This window comes from Drosophila hydei, unplaced genomic scaffold (assembly GCF_003285905.1).
Source record: "Drosophila hydei strain 15085-1641.00,03,60 unplaced genomic scaffold, DhydRS2 tig00000361-arrow-arrow-pilon, whole genome shotgun sequence".
Taxonomy (NCBI): domain Eukaryota; kingdom Metazoa; phylum Arthropoda; class Insecta; order Diptera; family Drosophilidae; genus Drosophila; species Drosophila hydei.
The window spans coordinates 156270-180837 of NW_022045717.1; the positions used below are offsets into that span (position 1 = coordinate 156270).

At 37.6% G+C, this 24568-nt stretch overlaps 1 protein-coding gene across 1 annotated transcript; it reads left to right on the plus strand.

The window, feature by feature from the left end:
* The first annotated feature begins 180 nt into the window (after nt 1-180).
* Nucleotides 181-24568, plus strand: LOC111593005 (serine/threonine-protein phosphatase 2B catalytic subunit 3). Its single transcript, XM_023305533.2, has 2 exons — nt 181-320; nt 22038-24568. The coding sequence occupies exon 2, from the start codon at nt 22251-22253 to the stop codon at nt 24078-24080; it is 1830 nt and encodes a 609-aa protein (XP_023161301.1). The 5' UTR covers nt 181-320; nt 22038-22250; the 3' UTR covers nt 24081-24568.

Below are 24568 nucleotides of genomic sequence, written 5' to 3' on the forward strand. Positions count from 1 at the left end.
AATACTATTTTACCATTGCGCCGATAAATTCTTTTGTGCAGCTAAGTAATGGAATAATGAATTAGCTGACGCAGAATTTTAACTTGCATTAGAGTTGAGATTTTAGAAATCGATGAGCTATCGGTGCTATTTCTTATCGAATTAAAATCGACCACATCAACAATATCGATAGTGGCTTCGTCTGTTTCTGCAGCACTACTTTTGCGTTGAAACTTCAGCCGGACGTGTATGCGGGAGCGCGTTAGAAATTTGCTTCGAATCAATTTATCGTGCGTCTGCGTCGTTGTGTGAACAAAAAGTGTAGCAATAATATTGAAAAGGTAAATTGCAAGCAAAATGTTTTTTTGTTGTTTTTTTTTCTTCTGAAACTGTGCGTTATTAATAAAGTCCACACACAAAACATATATGTACATAGAGGGGGCGACGCCAAGCGCTGCTGCGACGGCTCAGCAAGCACCAAATTCTCAGCAGCCTCAAAGCTGAGCAACGGACTAGCAACAAACGCCAATTGGAAACACACACACACACATACACACACATATGCATACATACTGCGAAGTACATATGTATAATTCCAATATGACTGAACTAAGACGTGCTCTGCTGTGCGTGTGTGTATGAAAACGTATTTTTTTTTGTTTTTTTTTTGCTCCCACATAAGTACATGTATGTAAATGATGAACATACTCGTCGTATTTATTATATATCTAAAAGAAAAGCATAATAACAAAAATCAAAAAAGAAATCGGCTCAATGACCGCGGTGTTAGTTTTTTACATTCCTTTTTCATTTCGATTTTCCAATTGGCCAAATGGCAGAACATAAAAACGGAAAGATACACGCGCCCCCGCCCCAAACCACATACGCCAAAAAGTGCAACGAGTGAGAAATAACAGTGTGCCCATTTCATACATACATATATATTTATATATATAAGTATATATATAAATCTATATGCATATATGTATGCGTGCATATACACATAAATATGTATGCATGTATGTATGCATTTGAAGTTAGCATACCGTTACATATAAATATGTATGTATTTAATTATTCAACGTTTCTACAAATAAATCATGCGAAATTTTTTAAATTCTTACCTCTCTTTCGAGTGTGTGTGTGTGTGTTTTGAAATAAAAATAAATAACAAATGTAACCAAAAAAAAATTAACTGTAGATGCTGTATACATCAAAGGCGATAGGCAAGAGAGATTCCAGAATAACAGTAAAATTCATAAAGACGAAAAGCTTATGTATTTGTGCACGAGTATATGCTCGTTCATATGTGTGTGTGTGCAAACAAGCAAGAGATTTTCAGTGAAAGAGAGCAGAGCCGCACGTAAATTACGGTGCTTGCGACTGCGACGTTTTGTATGCGAGTGTGTGTATGTTTATGTGGTCGTGTGCGTGTGTGTGTGTGCGGGACAGGACACCAAGCAAAGCAACAACGAAAATTTTCATGCTATAGAAGTTGGGGAGGATAGCTGACTGGGTGGCCTGCTGGCAGGAGGCTGATGGAGCATAACTTTTTTTAGCTGACGTTGTTATCGCTGTTGCTGCGCAGTCGCTAACGCTGCCAGCGTCGCAGCGTGTGCACTAGTTTTGTTTTTTCGTTTTCTTTTTCTATTCGCTTTTTTTTTGTTGTTGTTGTCAAGCGCAACTCAAAACATTCAAAAAAAAAAAAAAATGGAAAAAATGAAAACAAAAAGAAAATTGATGCATGCTGCAAGGAGTTATCTCACTGGCTGTCCTTGAGCGGTACAGCCTCGACTTCAAACTCCACTCAGGGTCGCGCGCGCTCTTCTGTATGTGTGTGTGTGTTTTTGCATGGACATCTCTTCAAGGTTTTCTTCTTTTTTTTTTCTGTTTTTCTCGAGGAAATGGCATTCGATGTGTTGCATTTTTATAATTCCCGCTAGCTTTAATCGCTAATGCGACACACAATCGCTGGCCCCCATCAACGCAAGCTGATGACCCGGTTAGCTAAATGAATTTTTTTGTTTTTAATTGCGCGTAATTCAAACATGCAAACACACACATGTACACACACACATATATATATATATATATATATATAAATATATATATATATATATATATATAGACATGCATACACTTATGTATGTGCATAAATATGTACGTGGAATTAGTGGCTTGGAATCAACTTTCAAAAACTCAAAACTAACTCAAAAATCTAAAATTCGATTTGATGAAAGCTCTACAAAAAAAGAAAATTAAATTAGAATTGTCGTTAGCATTGAGTGCGTTCGTAGTATAAAATGTCTATGAAAAATCAATGCGAATTACATGGTATCTGAAAGCTAAATATAATGCCAATAGAGCCGGGTTAACTTTATTTCGAATACTTGACTTTTTACTGAAGTTGGTTTAGTCTGTGCCAAATTTTGAGCGTAAATCGATAATTATTGGTTGACAATGTTTCGATATTTCCGACATTTTTTTCGTAAGATTCGATTATTGAAATTCAAAATTTATATAATAATATGCTATATAATTGATAAATATCGATTGTCTGCATTTCGCGATTTTCGAGCTTCTTATTTGCTTCATATAATAAGTTAAAGTCTAATAAACAATTTAATATATAAAACGATAAATATCGATTGTCAACATTTTGCCATATTCAAGGTTATGAACCTAATAATCGAAAGTTAAACTTGGGTTTCTTAATTATACTATGGGCATATTCCCGCTCCCTCTCTCTCTCCATCTCCCTCTTCTAGCTATACCAATAGCATAGTACTATATAATTACGTTAACAAGCTTAAAATTTCTATAAATATAACTTTTAATTGTTCCCTGATTTCTGCTTAATATATCTCAATTTTATTAAAACTTGATTTCTAAAGGTTTGGTTAATTATAGAGTATTATCTGGAACTAAGTAATAAAAATTCGAATATTTTGAGAAAATTCTTAATGGTTTTCCATTAATTTACAATCAGTTCTACTAGATGTTTGCGCTGATTATCTGATAATTGACAAACTATTCAAATATAAATATAATATATATGCTATATAGAATGAATCTGCTGATATTGATTGTAATGTCATTAAACTGACTAGAGAATTGCTATATTATTTCTGTATCGAGTCTCTAGTTAAATAGGTTAATGTTAATAGTTTAAATAAATATTCATAAATAATGATGAAAAGGTCATTAAAGGACAAATCAAACATTATCCATCAAATGAATTAATTATTAGTCTTATTTCATTATGAGTTTGTCTTTCATAAACTGATTGACATTTTAGAAATTGCACATTTTAAAAAGTTCAAAGTGTAAAGTTCCAGCTTTCATTCTTCTTCTTTCAATTGTTCTTTGTTCTCTTAGTTTACGCACGCAAAGAATGGAGGTTAGTCAAGCTTATTTTACTGTACAGGTCATAACAGTTATACATTGCATTTCATACAAATCGCATTTAAAATAAAAAAAATGTGTTCTTTGCCAGCTTGTAGGTGAAAATTGCACATAAGTTAATTACATGTATATTACAACAATTAGCAATTTGCGCTCTTATGACAATTGGTGACACTAACGGCAAATGTAGAGTGCATGGTGCAGTAGCCGCTGCCGCTTAATGAATTCATGCGTGGGAGCTTAACAGAGAGCGAGAGAGAGCGAAATATTGTGAGAGTAAAATAATTGAAAGAAAAATGAAAATGAAAATAAAGCATAAATAGATTGAAAAGTAAAGCATGACACAGCGCACCACCACCACCACCACCACCAACAACAACAGCAGCAGCAGCATGAATAACGGCAGCGGCAACAATTGCGGAATATCAAATACAACAGAGAACAAAAAAATACGAAACGGCGACTGCTGTTGTTGTTGCTGTCTTTTGTTTTTGTACTCACATTGCGCTAATAATAGCGGGAGCAACTACTACAACAACAACGACCACCAACTAAAAGTACTGAATTCATTTAAGAAATACATTCCGTACACATACACACACATTTTTACACTTGTATGTTTAGGCAAAACAAAAAAGAAATACATTAGTAAAGGCAACACAGATTTTTATGTGTGATTTGTACGAATCTAAGGAATAAGCAAAAAAAGTACATATTCTATGATCGTACATACATAAATACATACAAATGTAAATATGTACTTGTCTATGTCCCTGTAAGTGAATTTAAAATACAAAAAAAAAAAGAAAATCTGCCAGCACTGGTGCATTCGTTGTTTACATATACATAGTGTATGTATGTATATGTGTACATATTTACATATACAACAGTTTCGGGTCAATTGACTTTTAGTGTTGCGTGCACCCATACAAAGGCAGATCAAGGAAAAAAAGCTCACAAAAAGCAGCAGTGGCAACAGCAGCAGCGACAGCAGGACTCTGTTCGCGTCGGCGTCGCACGCAACAATTCGCCTTAGCCAAGGCAAGCCTAAGCTCACCACAGGCGCACACAAATACAGGCATGTGCACGCAAACATACATACATACATTTATAGATACGGACACGAAAGGCAGCCGAGAGAATGCGGGCGATTGTGCTTTCGCGTCTTGCTTAACTCACCAAACCCACATCTCCCTCCATCACCACACATACATACACTCAGTGGTCGGTGCTTCGTCACCGCACAGTGGTTTTAAAGCTACTTTTCTTTTCTATTTTCTTTTCCTTTTTTTAACATATAAATTACGTGTGCCAAGCATTTAACGGCAAATGTTTAGGTGTGTTGCATTTGCATTTGTATTGCTGCTTGCATGCTTATGTACATATGTAGGTGCGTGGGCATGTGACTTCAGCAGCTGCTTTATAAGTGATTAGAAAGCTCTTTCTAAAGCAATCGAGAAGGATCCAAAGGCGGCATCAAGTAAATGCTTTAAATTATATGTATAGAAATCGGAGTATTTATTTGCTAAAATATTATACATATAATTTTTGTATAATAGCAGAAACCTTGCAATCCTTATAATTTAATAAATGTATATCGATACATATATTCATTATACATTTACATATTCCTGTTATGATGATTTATTAGTTTTCAACTTATGTATTCATTTATTTAAATTTCATTTACGTTAATTTTGATTTTTAATGGCTTGCTCTACTTATAGATATTTACATATACATACAGATGTTTGTATGTGTGTATTTAAACATGTACATAAATCATTTAATTTCTGTATGACATCAGCATCCTGTGTTCTATTGTTGCTGTTGCAGATGCAACCGGCCATTTCGTATGCACGCTACACACGCACACATACACACATACGCAGACATCCAAGCATACAAATCTACATTGTTACATACATACGCACTGTGTACACACCTACATACAAAACTAGAGCAATATTTTTTGCTCTTAGAAAAGGCCAAAAACGCGACGGGATCCAAAGAAGACGTCGCCGTGTTTTCATTTCCGTCATTTGCAAGAGTTGTTATTGTTGCTTTTGCGCCAGCAACAGGACACTCGGAACGCACTAACAGCACCATGAAAAGCAACAGCAACATCAGCTCCGTTATAATGACCGACTAACTGACTAAGTTTGTATGTACGCCAGCCTATATATGAATGTGTGTGTGCATGTATGTGTGTACGTATATATATAATATTTATTATATATATATATATATATATATATATATATATAATATATGTATATACGTACATATATATGTATATTTATATATACATTTATATGTATGTGTATGCGTGTTCGTGCATGCGCCTCACCAGGCTGCCAATCCAGCGGTCAGGGTTGACTTTCGCAGGAGCCCAAACCAGGAATATACTCGAAGCCCCTCTTTGTCTGCCTGCCTGGCAACTCTCTTCTTCTCCTTGCCTCTCATTTCTGCTTGTTCATGCTAAAAGCAACAACAAAATTAAGTGCGCCGAGGCAAGCTCAGTTGAGGCTTGGGCTTGAGCGGACCGCGTGCCGTTACTTCGTTTTTATCCTCCTTATTGAGTTTCTTTCTGTGAGAAGAAGTCTGTCATATGAATATGTATGTGTGTGTGTGCGTGTGCATGAACGTGTATATGGATATATGAATTTGTATGAATATTTATATGAATATGCTTAAGTATAAGTATGGACAGGCATATATGTATGTATGTATATGTATGCATGCGTTTATGTATGTACATGTATATTTTAAGTATATTTCTGTGTATGCGTGCGTGTGCTTGAAATCGATAAAGCATACTTATTTGCACTTTTGGTGCAACATGCTTTAAAATGTGTACTTATGAATGTATTTTGGTTTTCATAAAATGTATATACATACATATGTATATACATAAATACACGTATATAAACATCGCTGCCAGAACCCGCACACAGTCAAATCGCTTTTCTCTTTGTAAGTGTATTTGTATGTACAAAAGCTCTGGGTCTTCAGCTTTGTTGTGTGCCTGTGTGCGTGGGTTGGTGAGTGTGCCAGTTAGTTCAACTCGAGATTAGCTTCCGGTGGGGATACAAATCATCTCTCGGTTCGTTGCTCAAGTTATAAATATTAAAAATTCAAAAGCGAGTCCTTTGTACCATTCCTTTATATTCAAGCATAACCCCTTCCGATGGCCCGCAACAGGCATCCATCACCTATCCAACATTTGCTTTTGCTGCGCCCTTTCGCTTTCAGCTTGCGCTTCAAACAGCTGCTCAGCGGCTGCTACTCTTACCCTTCCCATCTACATATTGTCATTCGACCTCCCAGCTCGTTACACTTACGCATATACTACAGTGGTGGCCAAGCAAAAACGTAACAGTGGAATAGTTTTGGAAAATCCGATTTTTTTCGACTTTTTTAGATAAGAAGACTATGAATATCCTTGATGTTGTAGTGTTTAAAGTTTATTATATATATTATATTATGTACCATTTGATGCTCTAAACTTTTCGATCAAGGACCAATGATTTTTTGTGCTGTGGTTATCGACTGAAGTTTATTTTATTACCTCTTGCTCTTTCCTTGCTGTTGCTGTGAGTGCACTTATAAGAAACAAAAGTGGTTTAGCAAAATTTTTTGACAACAGCACAAAAATGTTTCCTGTTGCGTTTTTTTTTTCTGGTCGCCACTGTAACGAGTGCAAAGTTGCGCCACAAGCGATTTGCGTGCGTGCATGTGTGTGTATGTGTGTATGTGTTTGTGTGTGTGTGCTTGTATTTGCTGTTGGATGAGCGGCGAGTTTTATGCTTGTTACATTTTGTGCTCTCCAACGTTATTTGCCTTGGCACGGACAGCCTCGCTGCGTCTCCCTCACTCTGTCTCCCTTTCTCGCTCTATATATCTTTTCAGTCTCCCCATCTCTTTGTTACAGAGTTTTGTGAATATGTGCTGCGGTGTGTGTGTGGGAGATGCTGCAGTTTTGTTACGCACAACTGAGTAACAGCTTTGCATGTAACACGGTTGTGTGCGGGTGTCTGGCTGAATGCATGCATGCATGCACAAACGTAGAAATATGTTACAGTTAATCTGTTTAAATATGCCGTTGTTATAGTATATGCAGCAGTTTAAAGGATTTACTCTATATAAATATCTCAATACATACTTACTTATGTATGTGTGAGAGTGGATGATTGTGGTCGACTGTGTGGGCGCATTTGACTCACAAATCAGCTGTTTTTTTGCCCTTGTATTGGTGTTTGTATGTATGAACAAATATATGAATATATATATCGTTTTTGTTTTAAAGCTATTTCGCATATGCTTTGGCCTAAAGCTAAAGCAGCCCACGCCATTCCAACATACACAAAAATATACTTGTTTGTGTGTGTGTACTTGTGGCTTTGCCAGTACACAATCTGTATGCTAATTGCTGAAGCTGCAACAACAAAAAAAATAATGAAGCATACAAAACTGTGAAATAGAAACCGAAATTAGGTCGCAATCGCCTGCTACACACACTCATACAAGTACCGCCCAGCACCTGCGGCGGCAAGTAAAATACAATTGCCAAAAATAATTTCACTGCGCGACACAAAAAAAAAATAAAAGAAAAGAATAAATAAATAAAATGCCGCATACACATGATGCGAAATCGCGTAAAGTGAAAAACTATTTGACTTATTGGAGCAGACAGCAGCGCAGTAGCCAGCATCCAAACTGTCACTCACAACGACACCAAAGCACAAAAAAATCCAAGTGAAAAAAAAATTACGAAAGTAAAATGCGGGACAATACGCTGCAGCTAAATAAAATTTAAAAAAAAAAAAAAAAAAAAAAAATGCGGGAATTATATTTTGTCGCCTCTTCTGCGCGCATAAAATTTTTTTGAAAATTTAATTTAAATTTTCAAATGTATATTAAATGTAAAAAAATACATATTTATATATGGCTGGCACTCGCTGTAACTGTATACCAACTTCTGCGACTAACGGTAAAAGTTGTTCCTACGGCAAACGACTAATTTACGCTATAGCCAGTCGATGGGCTGTCTCGGCGGCAAGGCATGGCAGCTAGGGAGGGAGAGAGAGAGAGAGCAAAAGAGGGCGAACAGATAAGAAGTTGAATTCGCTTCAAATTTCGACTACATTTTGTGTGCGTGTACGTGTGGGTGTGTCCGTGGGCTTGTATGTGTGCGTGAGTGTGAGGGAGGGAGCCGCTTCCATGTTGCTTTTGTTGTTTAGGTTTGACATGTGGAGCAATTTTATTATTATTGGCAACGAAGATTTCATCACCATCCTCAACAAACACAGCATTAAATTTAATCATTACGAATGTAGGACACATACGTCGCCATTTTGTATTTTTTGTATATTTTTATTATTATTTTGCCATATTTAATGAATGTGCAAATGGTTACATTTTAATTATAGAAATGTTATTTTTTTATAGAGTGTGGTTAACAACACAAAAAATAATGCATCACACATGTGTATACAATTTTACCGTTACTGACTTAAAAAAAAAGAGATTAAAATTTATTTATTATATTTTTGTTATTTTCATTGTGTGCTCTGTAAATAATACAGTCAGCCGTTTTATTTAATTATATGGCACATATTGGATATTTTAATGAATACTAAAAGTTGTTCATATTCATGAATAAATTTGTGTATAATACGCAGTTACTATATAAAAAACCCGATTGGTTGACTTAATTTGAGATATAAAAAAAAAACATAATAAATGGATGACCGAAAGGCTACCGAAGTATCTATATTAGTTTTTGTTATTATATTATATTATTATAGTTATTTGTTTTCGCTCTCAGGTAATCGATATTAAAGTTATGCTGGTACTTTATGCAGCATAGATATATATATCTATATATATATATATATATATATATATATATATATATATATATATATACATATATATATTTATAAAGAGATATATATAATCTGTAACTCAGTTTCTGATATAATTGAGTTGTAACAGTTCATTGTTCATAAAAATAGTAGTGCCGCAAATATGTTTTTGATGATTTTAGAGAGATGCTTAAAAGTCCTCACTTCTGTTTATATAATAACGTGAAAATTTATGTAATAAAGTTAATAATAGAGTTCTGACTCGAAGGATGCAAACTAGAGTGAAAGTAGAAAATATAGGAAATTGCCTTGCTTGACTCAAGAGATTAGACAGGAGGCATATGTACATGTATGTATAATATATAGATATATATATATATATAGATATATGTTATCCTGTTGCGCAGTTACGTCATCAAATGATATTACAGAGAATTTTGGCCCTTGTGCTGATTACCAATCCGTTAGCGAGTACACTGTATATATATACATATTATATTATATATATTATATGTATAACTGTTTATACATACAAACGTGTTGTTCATATGTTGTTGCTTAAGGGTCTCCTTGTTAGACAGCGCAAAAAGGGTTGCCCAAAAAATGTGTTGCGTGTTGTTGTTTGTTTACTCATTGTTGTTGTTGTTGATGTCCGTGTTGCCCATGTTGTTGTTGTTGTTGCTTAGTCGCAGCGCATTTCAAACTCAATTATTATAATTGGCAAGAAGCGAAGCTGATGACAACAACAGCAACAAAAAGCTGCCAAAACTGAAACCAAAGCAAAAAAAATTAATATATATATATACTTTACACACATATATACTATATTATATATTCTATATATGTATATATATATGTATATACAACGAGCAAAAGGCAACGAATAAGCTTTGACACGCAACACGCGGCATGTTGCACAGTGGGTCCAAATCACAAGGCAATTCAACAGGCTGCGCACTTCATACAGAAAACCAAAAAGAAACAACAAAAAAAAAAACAGTTTTAATTAGTTTTGGCTTTTTCCTTTTTTTTTCAACAAGTTGCTAGCCAAGTTAGAGCCAACTTTTGCCCTGATTGACAACCGGATCTTAGCGCGAAAAGTAACATTTCTGATAACTAAGTGGAAAACAGCTGAAAACAAATATTGCTAATTGGATGAATGTAATCATATAATTTTGACCCTAAAATTTCAATGGGCAAACGAAATTTTGATTGGATTTGCTTTGCAAATAAGGGCGAAAAATGTGTTTGACCCAAAAAGAGATTTGCCAAGAAGTGAGTCGGAAGTGTCCGACTAGCAAGCACCCTGACCCCCTGACCCCCTGACCTCCGCACAGCTGCCATTTCACACACACACACACAGGCACACTCATACTAAAGCACGCTTTGGGCTTTACTATGGGAAATTAATTGTTGAATAACTTTTGTTCTAAATGAACTTTCCCACTAGCGTTTTCAGGGCGACATAATGACATCCGGATGTGTTTTTGACAAAGCCAAAGTGTCTAGTATTTGAAATACGTTTTCTTTTTCAAATTTCCGAAAATTGGGTAGTGCGATTGGGAACGGGGGAGTTAAGCAAAATCAGAAATATACAAAAAATATATTCGCTATACGAACTCGATCAATTTAAACTCCCTCGCTTTTACGTTTTTCAAGCTACTCTTAAGAAAAACCAAATAATCGATATTTATCGATATTGTAAACTCATGCTGCTTGTGTTATAGAGGTATATACATATGCCTAGATTAATTCAGTTCGATCTGCCACGTTCTCTTCAGCCTGTTAAATATATTCACTCTGAATTTCCCGTTTGTAAGGTCTGCTCACAGCTTTTTCAATGATGTGGCAATGCCTGCAATGTTGCCACTAGTTGCACGGAAAAAAATTCATTTTTTTGTTTTTGCTAAAGGTGTAGGTAAATACACCTGTTTAGACTGTGACGCAAAATGAAGACTTGACTATTTACACTATGCAACAGGGTAAAGCTGTGTGAGAATCAACTTCTTCTTGAAGTTAGTCAAGCGAACTAAAACTCAATTTGAATTTCAGCTGGCAGCTTACACTTTATTTAACCTTTTATACCTGTTTGATGGGGCTTTCACTTGATTTTCCTGACTGTCGTTTATCGATAATCGTAATCTAAACACAAAATAAAGTAGAACAAAGAGACGTGCCTGACTAGAAGATACCGTGAACTTCGTGCCATGTTGCTGCAATGCGGCAATATATATATATAATAATACAGAGTATATATAGAATATATTTGTATTCATATATATATATGTACACTTGCCTTGCACAAAAGCCTTCTGCCATAGTCACGTCATTTAGCATAATCGCACTTCACTCTTGTGACAGAACCGAAGCTGAGTTTTGTTAAGCAGTGTTGTTTGCACAATTGCGTGAGCATTAGACAAGTCGCTTACGTCGGCTGTGTCACAGACAGTGCCACATGCTGCGCTTTCTTTCCTGCCATCGATGCTGATGACGCAAACCTTGGACCAGAGCCTCTCGCTCACTGGAGCCGAAAAGGCCACTCGCTTGGCGTTAGCTGAGAATAATTTGCAATTTAAAACGCTTTTTCTTGTCGTTGTTGTTGTTGTTGTAGTTGTGTCTCAACTGCTGTTGCTGCTGCTCTTTTTTCTATCCTCATGTAATGCGGCCTCATGTAAGCCATAGCCAACAACAGGCAAGCAACAGTTACAACAACTATGAAACAAAGGCTAAAGCAGCATGGTGCTAAGCGAACAGACTAGAAGATATCCTGTATATATCCCTATATATGTATAAAGATATATATTTGTACATCACTTACGTTCCAGCCATAACTATCTGCAACTAATCTAGCAAATTTACAAAATTTTACTATATATATCTATCTAGTGAAATTTGATAAGATATACATTGGATGCCAATAGCTTTCTAGTATCGATAAATCGTTTCAATGCACAAATATCGATCAATATTGCTCAAAATAATATGCTACAGCTACGAATTTCGATATATATATATGCACTCTATTAGAACATATAACTCAAGACTTCTTAAGCCTCAAGTTTCTAGAATCTAGAGCTGCAGCTATTAAAACTTGTCAAACGCTTAACGTTAAAGTCGCACAAAGTATTCCTATGTATATAACTAAATATATATGCACACATATATTCGAGATATCTTTATAGGTCTTCTCTACATGTGTAGAACAGAAATATTTCATATATTTAGCTGCGAGTGGGAATGTTTAAGCGTGCATAAATAAGTTGGGAATACACAAGACGGAACACAATACAATACAATGCAATATATTGTCATGTCTCGCATTGTTCCGTATCAGAGAAAACACATGTATTACATATACACAGACATCTGTGTGTGTGCATATATCTCTTTTGCATTGTTTTATAATATCTTTGTAGAGGGCATAAAAATTTATATTCAAAATTTGTAACGTTCGCTCGAGCTAATGAACTGCTGAAATCGCTTTCGAGCAATGTTTTCTTTACGGTTAAGTCATGACTGAAACGGTTCATGAACTATAGGTTCCATTGAACTGCATAGAGAGGCTGTTGTAGGCTCATTCTTCTTGAATGATCACTGAACTAGTTCATTAAATATATATATCAGCTGAACTGGTTGAACGAAATTGAGCAACTTAATGAATCTTTCGGTACAAGCTGAATACTTTTCTATATAGTTAATGAACTAGTTCATAAATGAATCATTGCTATTGCAGTTATAGAAAATCTTTGATGATGCATGATCGAGCGCAGGCGAGGGTATTTAGAGTGCGGTGCTGCAAGCTCTTGTTGAATGCCAACAAGTGTGACTGCAGCTGCTTGTTGCCATTGCTGTTGTTGCCGTTGTTGCTTGCGTTTTTGTTAACCGACTTTACACACACCCACACACACACACACACTTAAACACACAGACAGCTAGACAGACTGAGCTGTTGTTGTTGGCGGCCGTCTTTTGTTCTTGCCATTGGCATTCGACTTCGACACTGTTTTAATTAGTTTGCCACATTTCGCAAATAGTTGAACAGCAGATAAATTTGTGCACTTTAATTAAGCGCGACTGCGGCGGCGGCGGCAACTGCTGCTCCATTTGCTCTATGATTAACTGTAAATATTTGCATTTTGCTTCTTTTTTTTATGCCTCAAACACAACTTTCAATGGGCTATACTGTCCCAGTAACAGGCAAGCGCAGCTGTGCTCGATTCCATTTAAGTTATATCAACAAATACGTATATCTTATAATGTTTATCGATAAATATCGATATTTGTTAATTATTGAATAACTTTTGTTGTGCCTTTTAAGTGAGTTCTTGATGGCATTTGCAGCGCCTGATATGATATCTATATGTGTCTTTTTGCCTAAGCACAAATCTCTGCTATTTGAAATATTTTGTCTTTTTTACTAATTTTGGGGAGAATGTATCCAAAATACGAAATATCCCAAAACTGTGTCTTCATCACAGCAATCTATGAAGTAAATTCAGCTTTATTGGCATACGTCTAAGATACGTAATCAAATTATCGATTATAATCGATATAAAAATGCAGTCATATCGACGATCAGGCTGACATGAACTAGAGCTGCACATGGGTTCTGCCACGCCGCTACATGCCTGTTGACTGACTTCCCATGCTCTATGGGTGCAAGGTATAAAAGGTTGAAGAAAGGTCTTGGGCTTTGCTACACGCATTTGGTTTTTAAGGCTCTCCAAGAGCTTTAATAATATCTGATGTGTAGAAGCTGAAGTTGTTCTCTTTGATGTGTCTTCAAGTCGAGCATGCCCGAGTGGAGCACTTTGAGTTGTTTTTCTTTTTGATGTGTCTTCATGTCCGAGTTGTTCCTTTTGGTGTATTTTTAAGTGGAGCATACCTGAGTAGAGCACTTTCAATTCAATTTTGGTGTATTTTAAGTCGAGCATGCCCGACTATAGCATCTCTCAGGGATTTACTCAAGTCGAGCAAACGAATTACACTTGAACAGGGTGGCAACGCCGCTGGCTAAATAGTTAACCTTTCTCTCCCCAAGCTATTAAATTTGTATAAATATATTTTTACAGTTAAATATATATTGTTATTTTTAATTTGTTGCTTAGCTGCGGCTATCGGTCGAACTTTAATGACTTAGAAATTTAACAAACGCCGTGAAATATTTGCAATATTTTTGTACTTGTCGGTTTCGGCATTCATCTAATTGAAACACACCAAATCTAGCACACACACACACACACACACACGCACTCGTTTGCTTTTATTGTTCACAAATTTAGGAATTCTTTGTCTTCGTCTGCCTCTGGCCTGTCGAAATTTCTGTGTAATGCCTCATTAATTGAATTTGTACTTATTTCATTGCCTATTTGCCTCGAGTTGACATTGCGAGAACAAGAATTACAATTACAATTTCGTCTGTGCGTTAAGTTGGCTGCGTCTGAGTATTTGCCGTTCATTAAAGCGTTGCCAGCTAGTTGTATTAGTGCCATTCAGGCCATTGTGATAGGTGCTGGGCAGTCTAATAGTTGATCAAAATGAATTCTTGAACATGAGTAGGATTGAAAAGAGTCCAAAATAAGGAAATTATCTCTGGCAATGCGAAAAGTCTTTGAAGTGCTATCTAATAATTAGTCATAAATAGGTGCCAGATCCCTTTGAAAAATATGTTTTGTATAGCCAAAAATTTGAAACTTGAGTCAGCACTCTTCTTCTCTTTAATTGCTTTCTCTGTACATTATTCTCTTATCCTTTCTTACTTTATCTCTTTCTCTATATCGCTCTTTCTATGCATTGCTCTTTCAGTCTTTCTCTCTCACTCTCTCGCTCTCTCTTTCTCTATCATTATCTCTCCATTATTTTTCTTTCTTTTTTTCTGTCTTTCTCTCTCTCTCTCTCCTTCTACTTTCTCTCTCTCTGTGTTGTTGTGCGTCACTAATAGTTTAGTTCAGCCTAGCGCTGATTACAGAACACTCTAACTAGTAGCTCAGTATTAGGTACTACACACACACACACACTAGCACACGTAGAGGTAAATTGAAGCACATATAAGTTGCCGTTTGGCCTTTACATTAATGTTCAAATTGCATTTAATTAGCTTCGACCGGTTGACGTTGAAGGTGGCGCCTCGCGGGTAGCGGTTCGTGGACCCATTTGGTGTTTCACACACGACCCACAGTCCAATCGCCCGGCTGCAAAGCTAATGTTTAATTTATACATACAATCTAACACATATATGTATATATATAATTATATATAGCTTTTCAATTTCATTCGTCGTTCCATTTGTGTAACGCTAAAATGCATTGAAATTGATCAATGTGGCACGAATTTATTGGTTTCGTATACCCTGTAAGCGACAGTAGATGTTCCACTTTAAATAAAGATTTATGTGAATTACTTATCATAACGAATAGCCCAAAATTGCCAAAGTATAGAGTCTAGATCAGAAAGAGAAAGACAGGAACAGAGAGAGAAGAACAGAAAGAGAGCGAGTAACAAAAAGAGAGAGAGGGTAACAGAGAAGGACAGAGAGAGATAGAAACAGAGAGTAGGGCAGAGACATAGAGAGGAACAGAGAATGAAGAACAGAGAAAGATAGTAGCAAAGAGAGAGAAAGAGAAAGAAAAACAAAGATTGATAGAGAGAGAGAGAGAGAGAGCTCTCAAGAAAGGGACAGAGAGAGAGAGATTAAGAGACAGAAAAAGAAAGAAATTGAAAGAGAAAAAGACACTGAGAGAGAGAGAGAGACAGAGACAGACAGACAGACAAAAAGAAAGGTAGAGAAATGCGCAGTGCGAAAGAGATTTGAGACGGCTTACGTCGATTGGCATCAGTTAATTTTAGACGTGTTGGCCGTGTCTAGGCCACGTTCGTGCTCTAGTTGGGCTTACGACACGTCGACCATTATACCGCATGAGATTTAATAACAAGTGCTGATGGAATTGCGTCGACATGAAAGCTCTACACAGGTGTGTTGATGTGTGTGTATGTGAGTGTGTGTGTGTGTGTGTGTGTAGTCGTCTGTGTGTTAACTGCCTTGTAAAAATTGCACGCTGGGGACAAAGCTAACATAAGCAAGCCTATCGTCGCCTCGCCTCGGCCCTACCGACCCGTCCACAGCCCCCCTCCCTTCCACCCCTCACACGCTGTCAGTCAAGTTCACTGCTTTATGGCATGGCAAAAAATAATGAAAAAGTAAAATAGAAAAGTGCACCACGCTTACGTATCGTATGCATAATTGCTTTTAAATTACCAAACGAACCTTAGCTAATGTTCAGGCACACACACACACACACGCATGGTCAGACACAATCACCCACACATCAGCACGCACACGCACACCTTTGCCACATACACATCGTTGCGAAAATAAACAAAACAAAATAACAAAAAAAAACGAACTACACGTTTTTCATTCTATGGACGCAACGCAACACCACAAAAGCAAACTCTGCCCCACCAACCACCAGACACCACCCACCAATCCACAGGCCAAAGGCGTAGTTGTTTTCTTGTTGCAAAATGTCTGTCTTTAATAGAAAGTACTTGATGACTACAATTAATTAAATAAATATATAAAAGCATATAAAATGATAAATAATAATTAAAATAATAATATATAATATATATAAAATAATGCAAATAATATTTAATAAACTAATATTATTACAATTATTATTATTATTTTTATTAATATTATTATAATTATAATATATAAACTAAAAAATATATTATATATATTATATATATATTATCTACTATATTAAATAAAAATAATTTGACAAATGACAAACATTCAAAAATACAAATTTTTTAACTAGATCTATAAATAAATATATATATTTCTTATTTAATTTTTTTTTTAATTTTTTTATGAAAAATATTTGTATTTATTTTTTTGAGTTTTTCAGTTTCTAGAGAATTTGTTGCAATGTCTAAAATTTAAATGTCGTATTAAAAATAAATATCATTAAAAAAATTAAAAAAAATTAATAGTAATAAATTTAAATTTTTTTAAAGCAAATTTAGCTTAATAAATGAGCTAATAATTATATAAAATATATAAGAAAATATATTTAATTTAGCTGCTGTAACTAGCGCGACGTTTGCTTGTAACTTGTGAAACATTTTGACAGTTCTTTTGTTTGTTTTTTTTTTTTGGAACTAGTTCAATTTGCAAGGGCAAAGCTAATACGCGCACAAGCGCAATTTGTGAACAGGGTATATAAATAATCAGAGTGAGTGCAGGTTACACACACATATATATATATATGTGTGTGTATATATATATGTGTATATATATGTATATAGCCTGCGCGATCGTGTAAACGCAAAAATATGCGCACGGCAATAAAAAAAAGTTAACAATGAACAAACAAATGGAATATATGCATGGAAATTAGCCCCGTGTAGGCCCTGATAAAATGTTGTTGTTGTTGTTTTCACTTTGGCGCTGAAACTTGTTTAATAATTCAAATATCAGCACACACACACGCTCGCACACCTGGTCAAAGTGTTGTTGCGAGGCATATTAATTTGCATGCGCCAATTTAATGTCTTGTCAAATTTATGTAGCAACTTAACCTATGCCGGCGATGGCACCTGTTCGAGTGCGTGTGTCTGGGTCACAGCAGAGCCAAAGCCTTAAAGTTGGCCAGAATATTGCAGAGAGCTATTGGCATATTGGTTCATCTAGCGTTGAGGAAATCGATATCTATATACACACACACACACATATATATATATATATATATATATATATATATATATATATATATATATATATATATATATATATATATATATATATATATATATATATATATATATATATGTATATTTGTGTATTTCATCGAAATTCCTTTGATATTTATCAACTGTAATGAAAGACAGAAAATTGAAATTATAGAAAATAATAGCATATGGAAAACATTCAAATATATATATTCCATATCTCTATAATTGCATATGTGTGTGTGTGTGTGTGCATTTAAATCGATATTTCGCTCAGTAATTGCGAGCACAAGCAACAAGATGAGAAGAAGCCGGTTCGAGCCTTGCGCTCGCTTTTAATAAATAATTCTTGTCAACTGTTTTTGGGCAGCAGCTGACACAAATCATTAACCAGTTTGGCTATGCGTTCTGCAGCCGGCTTGAACCAGTTTGCACCATTACAACTGGGCTTAATGTATACAAAAATATAGATATAGATATAATTATCTTGCATCGAAGCACAGAGAGAGCGAGAGACAGAGACAAAGAGAGAAAAGACATTAAAAGCAAACACTTTTGTGATTCATTTCATTTGGAAAAGGACAGAATGAGAGAGAATGAGAGACAGAGAAAAAAGAGAGGTTGCCAGAAAGAGAAAGAGAGAGAGAGCCGGAGATACAATAAAACGAAAAGCAGGTAAACTGAAAGAGATGAGGAGACAGAGACATAGAGAAAGAGGCAGAGAGAGAGAGAGAGGAACATAGGGAAAGAGGCAGAGAAGGAAGGAGGGCAAAAGCGAATTAACGAGATAGGGAATGATGTAAATAGACAGACAGCTAAAGAAAGAGAAAGTGAGAGACTAAGTGAAAAGACAAAGAGAAGTAGTTAAAGGGAACGAGATGAAGATAAAGACAGCAAAACTAAGATAAAGAGAGAAGCGAACAGACACCAAGATTAAGAGAGATAGAGAGAAAGAGAGAATGAGAGAAAGAGAGAAAGAGGGAGAGAGAGAGAGAGAAAGACGGCGACAGTGCGATGAAGAAAGAAGCAGATAGACGCTAAGATAGAGGGAGAAAGAAAGAGTCAGAGAGAGAGAGAGAGAGATATGACAGAGAGTTACAGAAAAAGAGATAAACTCGTACAATGAGACACAGATAAAGGCATAAAGAGAAAGACACAAGAGAGTAAGATAGAGAGAGAAGCAAAGAGATGAACACACAGAAAGTGCGAGAGGTAAAGAGCTGCTATGATTCTACACAGTTTTCTGTGCATATATGTATCTATATAAATATCTAGTAAAGTTGACAGTATCAGCTTCTTTTTTAAAGAAGTTCATTGTAAAGCTCGTGATGAATCACTAAGCTTCGCTGTAAGTGAACTCCTTTCAATTTGTCTAGGTGGCAAAAGTTTACTGTTTAGTGTCAGTTAATGACTCTAGTCTAGAGTTGCTCTGAGTGGCAGCAATATCGACCCGGCTAACTTTGAAGCTATCCACTTATAGCCGTGCGGATAAAGTGCCTGGCAGAGGCAACACTAATTGAATAATTACTCGCATGCAACTATCTAGTGCAGTATGCTCTAATCTATGTTTCGTTAGCCTGGCAACTATTTTGATGACTATCGCTGGGCAGAGCTGGCAAAGTTTGCAGCTGCAAGTTTTGTTAATTCTATCCATGTGGATAAAGTGCCTGGCAACTTTTTCAATTATACAGCTGAGTGCAAACTTTAATTAAGTTTCGCAACTTGCATAGCTCCCAGCCCCTAAAGGATTTACCTATTTGCATATTAACACTTGCGACCCGCTCGCTCGGCCCGTCGGCTTTGTCGCCGACTGGAAACAGTTTGTAAACAGTTTTAATAATTTTTACAGTCAAACAATTCTGCTCGCCCATCAATTTGGCATGGAGCGCATAACAGCTCCAACTGTAAACACATGCGGCTCCATATCCAACTAGACATTTTGCAATTGTTACGCGGCGCGACCGCAAAAACCCAAAGCGATTTATTTGTTTACATACCAATACACACGCACACGCACACACACACACAGAGACTTGATTATTTACAATGAGGTAGGCGAACTTTGTTTGCACCTAATTAATGTATGTAAATATACATGCATTTATTTAAATAAATACTCACATACGTTAACGCAAATACACTGCAAGAAATGGCAATTGAAATTAAACAAAAATTAAGAAAAAAAAGAATAAAATGCTTTAAGTGTTTATATTTGTAAAAGCGCTTGTTCATAGAAATAGTAGTGCTGAAGTGCAGTCAACAAAGCACAGTTTTTATTGTTTACCTGTAGAATAGATCAAGAGTAATGCCAGCTGTAAAACTTGGTAATCGTAGCTCTAAAACTGTGCAGTTACACATATTTTCCTTTTATTCCTAAACTCTTTTCTAAGACTTGCGCTTATGCAATATAATAATTATGGAATATAAATGCAAATGGCCTCAATGGCGTCGAAATGTGCATTAAAAATTTTACAGTTCTTGTGAATGAAAAACGCATACAAATGTTTTTTTTTTTTCAGTGTACTGCATATGTAAGCAAGCAGTAACGTTTACAGTTTTATAGAACGTTCATCTGTTGCCTGTTCGCCGTCAAGTGACTTGGCCTTTTCCAATCAGAATTGCTGTTGCACTGCTTGCCCATTCAGCGACAAAGAGAAAGAGAGAGAGAGAGACGGAGTGTGTGTGGGACGTATGTACGTCAGCTTCTAGCTTATCTTGTTACACTCGCGTTGTGTGTTGCCCTGTGTGACAGACTGCGCTGATTGCTGTTTGATGGCATATTAAGTATTTACCTCCACATTTCTTGCATATCTGCACCGTTACTACACACACACACGCACACGCATACGCACATTACTGTTTGTCTGGTAATTGTTTAAATATTTATTGCAAAATTGCTCCATAAATCAATTTTAAACGATTACAATGCTAAATTAGAGGTCTCAACTAATCGAATATCGGCAAACGGTAATTTGTATACTCTTAACACCATAGACAGTGTATAATGACTTTGAGACCCCATTAACTAGATATATTATTGATCACGATGTCGAGCTGAGTCATTGTCTGTAGGTCGGCCCTCTGCATGAATGAAATATTATATCTCTATTCCTGCATACCCTATGCAGAACGGGTTTATCATACATCCATAGCCCATTTCCCATGTATGTATCATCAAATAAGGGAATAGCAGCTCAATGCAAGGTTCAGAGTATCTTCTAGTCAGGCACTCCACAAGGCGCTGCTATTAGGAATGTATTTATTTTAATCAAATAAAAAAAAAAACTATAACCGATTATATATATATATATATATATATCATATATTGATTTTATCCAGAAATATAACTTTGTGCCATAACTACTCTAGCTCTAAGCTTTAACCCTTTGAGAATTATAAGCTTGCAGCTCTGGATAGCCAAAGCAGAGCCTGCAAATTTAAAAAACATTTGATATATAGAAAATTGTAATTTTTTTAGTAGCCACTACTATTTTTATGAACAATTAAATTTTTGTGAATCCTTTCTTCGCAAACCCTGAACAATATCAAAATTAATAATAATATATATGCTAATTTGAATATTCGTTTCAAGTTGCTTTCTTGTGCTTGTCACCAAATTTTGTAGTCCATTACTACTTATACATATATATATATTTGTATAAGCCATATATAATATTAAAAAAAAAATGATAGAAAATAGCAAAATAAAATTTTAGATTTCTGTTGGGTAAATTTAACAATTTCAATGAATGAATTCAAATCGAAATTGTTATTTGGGGGCTTAAAACTTATAGATACAAATTGGTATGTCAAAGGAAGCTAACATAATTGTTATTGGCCTATAAAATCGAATGTTTTTGCATCGAAAAATATTTTAATTGCATTTTGATGCGAGGCATTGCAAATGCAATTGCAAATTGATAAAGGGGATTTTGTGGGATATATTTAGCTATATGTATATATACGTTTATATATAAATATATGTGTGCACCTGTGTCAGCTATACACCTATAAATAATGAAACCTATTGCACAATTGTTATTGCAGGCCATTTGGTTAAGAACGAGGACAAGGACTTGGACGCAAACGATTGCCATTAGCTGTTAGCCGTCTCCCGTTAACTGTTTGCCGATAGCCGCTTAGCAATTTGACAGGCCGGACATTCCGCAGCTGAGGAGCGTCGTTAGAGCGTGACGCGTGGGGGGCGGAGCAGCGACGGCCTGGTCCAAGTTGTAGTCGTCGACGTCGGAGTCAAGGAAAATGTCTTCGCCATTAGCGCAGAGCAACAACAGCAACAGCAGCCAGTCGCAGTCGCAATCGCAGTCATCAGCAGCAGCAGCAGCAGCGGCGGCAGCGGCGGCGGCAGCGTCTGCTGCACAGCAGCAAAATCAAAAATCAAATTCGTCTGCTGCCAGCAGCGTCAACAATACACATGAAAAGAATGCGACCGGCGCGACGGGGACGACAGCGGGCGGTGCAGCTAGCGCTGGAGCTGGAGCAGGCGCTGGTGCTGGAGCTGGAGCTGGATCCGGATCGGGCGCATCGTCAGGCGGCACGCCACAGAGCCCCACAAAACGCAGCACAATATCCACAAAGGAGCGTGTGATCGATAGCGTACCGTTTCCACCCAGCCGTAAGCTAACCTGCGCCGATGTATTCGATGCGCGCACCGGCAAGCCGCACCACGACGTACTTAAGCAGCATTTCATACTGGAGGGCCGGATCGAGGAGAGCGCCGCGCTGCGCATCATCCAGGAGGGCGCCACGCTGCTGCGCCAGGAGAAGACAATGATCGACATTGAGGCGCCGGTCACTGTTTGCGGTGATATACATGGCCAGTTCTATGATCTTATGAAGCTATTCGAAATTGGCGGCTCGCCGGCAACAACAAAGTATCTGTTCCTGGGCGACTATGTGGACCGAGGCTACTTTAGCATTGAGTGCGTTCTCTATTTGTGGTCGCTGAAGATCACGTATCCGCAGACGCTGTTCCTGCTGCGCGGCAACCACGAGTGCCGGCATCTGACCGAGTACTTCACCTTCAAACAGGAGTGCAAGATCAAATACTCGGAGCGCGTGTACGACGCGTGCATGGATGCGTTCGACTGCCTGCCGTTGGCTGCGCTGATGAACCAGCAGTTCCTCTGCGTGCACGGCGGACTGTCGCCCGAAATACACGAACTGGAGGACATTAGGCGGCTCGATAGATTCAAGGAGCCGCCCGCCTTTGGCCCCATGTGCGACCTGCTGTGGTCCGATCCGCTCGAGGACTTTGGCAACGAGAAGAACTCGGACTTCTACACGCACAACTCGGTGCGCGGCTGTTCGTATTTCTACAGCTACGCCGCCTGCTGCGACTTCCTGCAGAACAACAATCTGCTGTCGATCATACGGGCGCACGAGGCGCAGGACGCCGGCTACCGCATGTACCGCAAGAGCCAGACCACCGGTTTCCCCTCGCTGATCACCATCTTCTCGGCGCCCAACTATCTCGACGTGTACAACAACAAGGCGGCGGTACTCAAGTACGAGAACAACGTGATGAACATCCGGCAGTTCAATTGCTCGCCGCATCCCTACTGGCTTCCCAACTTCATGGACGTGTTCACCTGGTCGCTGCCCTTTGTCGGCGAGAAGGTCACCGAGATGCTGGTGAATGTGCTGAACATCTGCTCCGACGATGAGCTCATGACCGAGGAGAGCGAGGAGCCGCTCTCGGACGACGAGGCGGCGCTGCGCAAGGAGGTCATACGCAACAAGATACGCGCCATTGGCAAAATGGCGCGCGTCTTCTCTGTGCTGCGCGAGGAGTCCGAGTCAGTGCTGCAGTTGAAGGGGCTGACGCCTACGGGCGCCCTGCCCCTCGGCGCTCTCTCTGGCGGCAAGCAGTCCCTCAAGAATGCCATGCAGGGCTTCTCGCCCAACCACAAGATTACCTCATTTGCGGAGGCCAAGGGACTCGATGCGGTCAACGAGCGGATGCCGCCGCGTCGCGACGCCACGCCCTCGCCGGCGGAGGAGGGCCAGAAGTCACTGTCAGCGGCGGCAGCAGCAGCGGCCAATGCGAATGCGAATTCAATCAATGGATAATTCTAAGTCAGCAACAGAGCAGCAAAGTAGAAGAGTAGAGGAGCGCTGTACAGCAGCGCTGCAGCAATGCAGTGCAGCAGCAGCGCAGCTGCAGCGCTGCCAAGTCAGTTTTAGAAGTCAAAAGTTAAGTGAAAAGTAAACCAAACGGTGGGAGTTCGTGCGAGTGGGAGGGAGTAAGCAAATCAAATAGATATATGTAGTTTCAAGCTGCGGCAGTGCAAACACACACACACACACTCATACATACAAGCAGGCGCCGCTGCGCAGCCGCAGTTGAAATGCATTTGAAAACAGAATTAAAAAGAAATACAAAAGCAAAATGCAAAACACATAAAAATAAAAAACACGCAACAGAACGAGTGGAAAGCATGAAAGCAAATGAAATGCAAGCGTTTAACTTATTGGTATTACAAAAACAAACACAAAAGCAAAAGCAAATACAATTTTAAATCTCAGAAAACGCAGAAGCTAATCATAAAATACAGTAA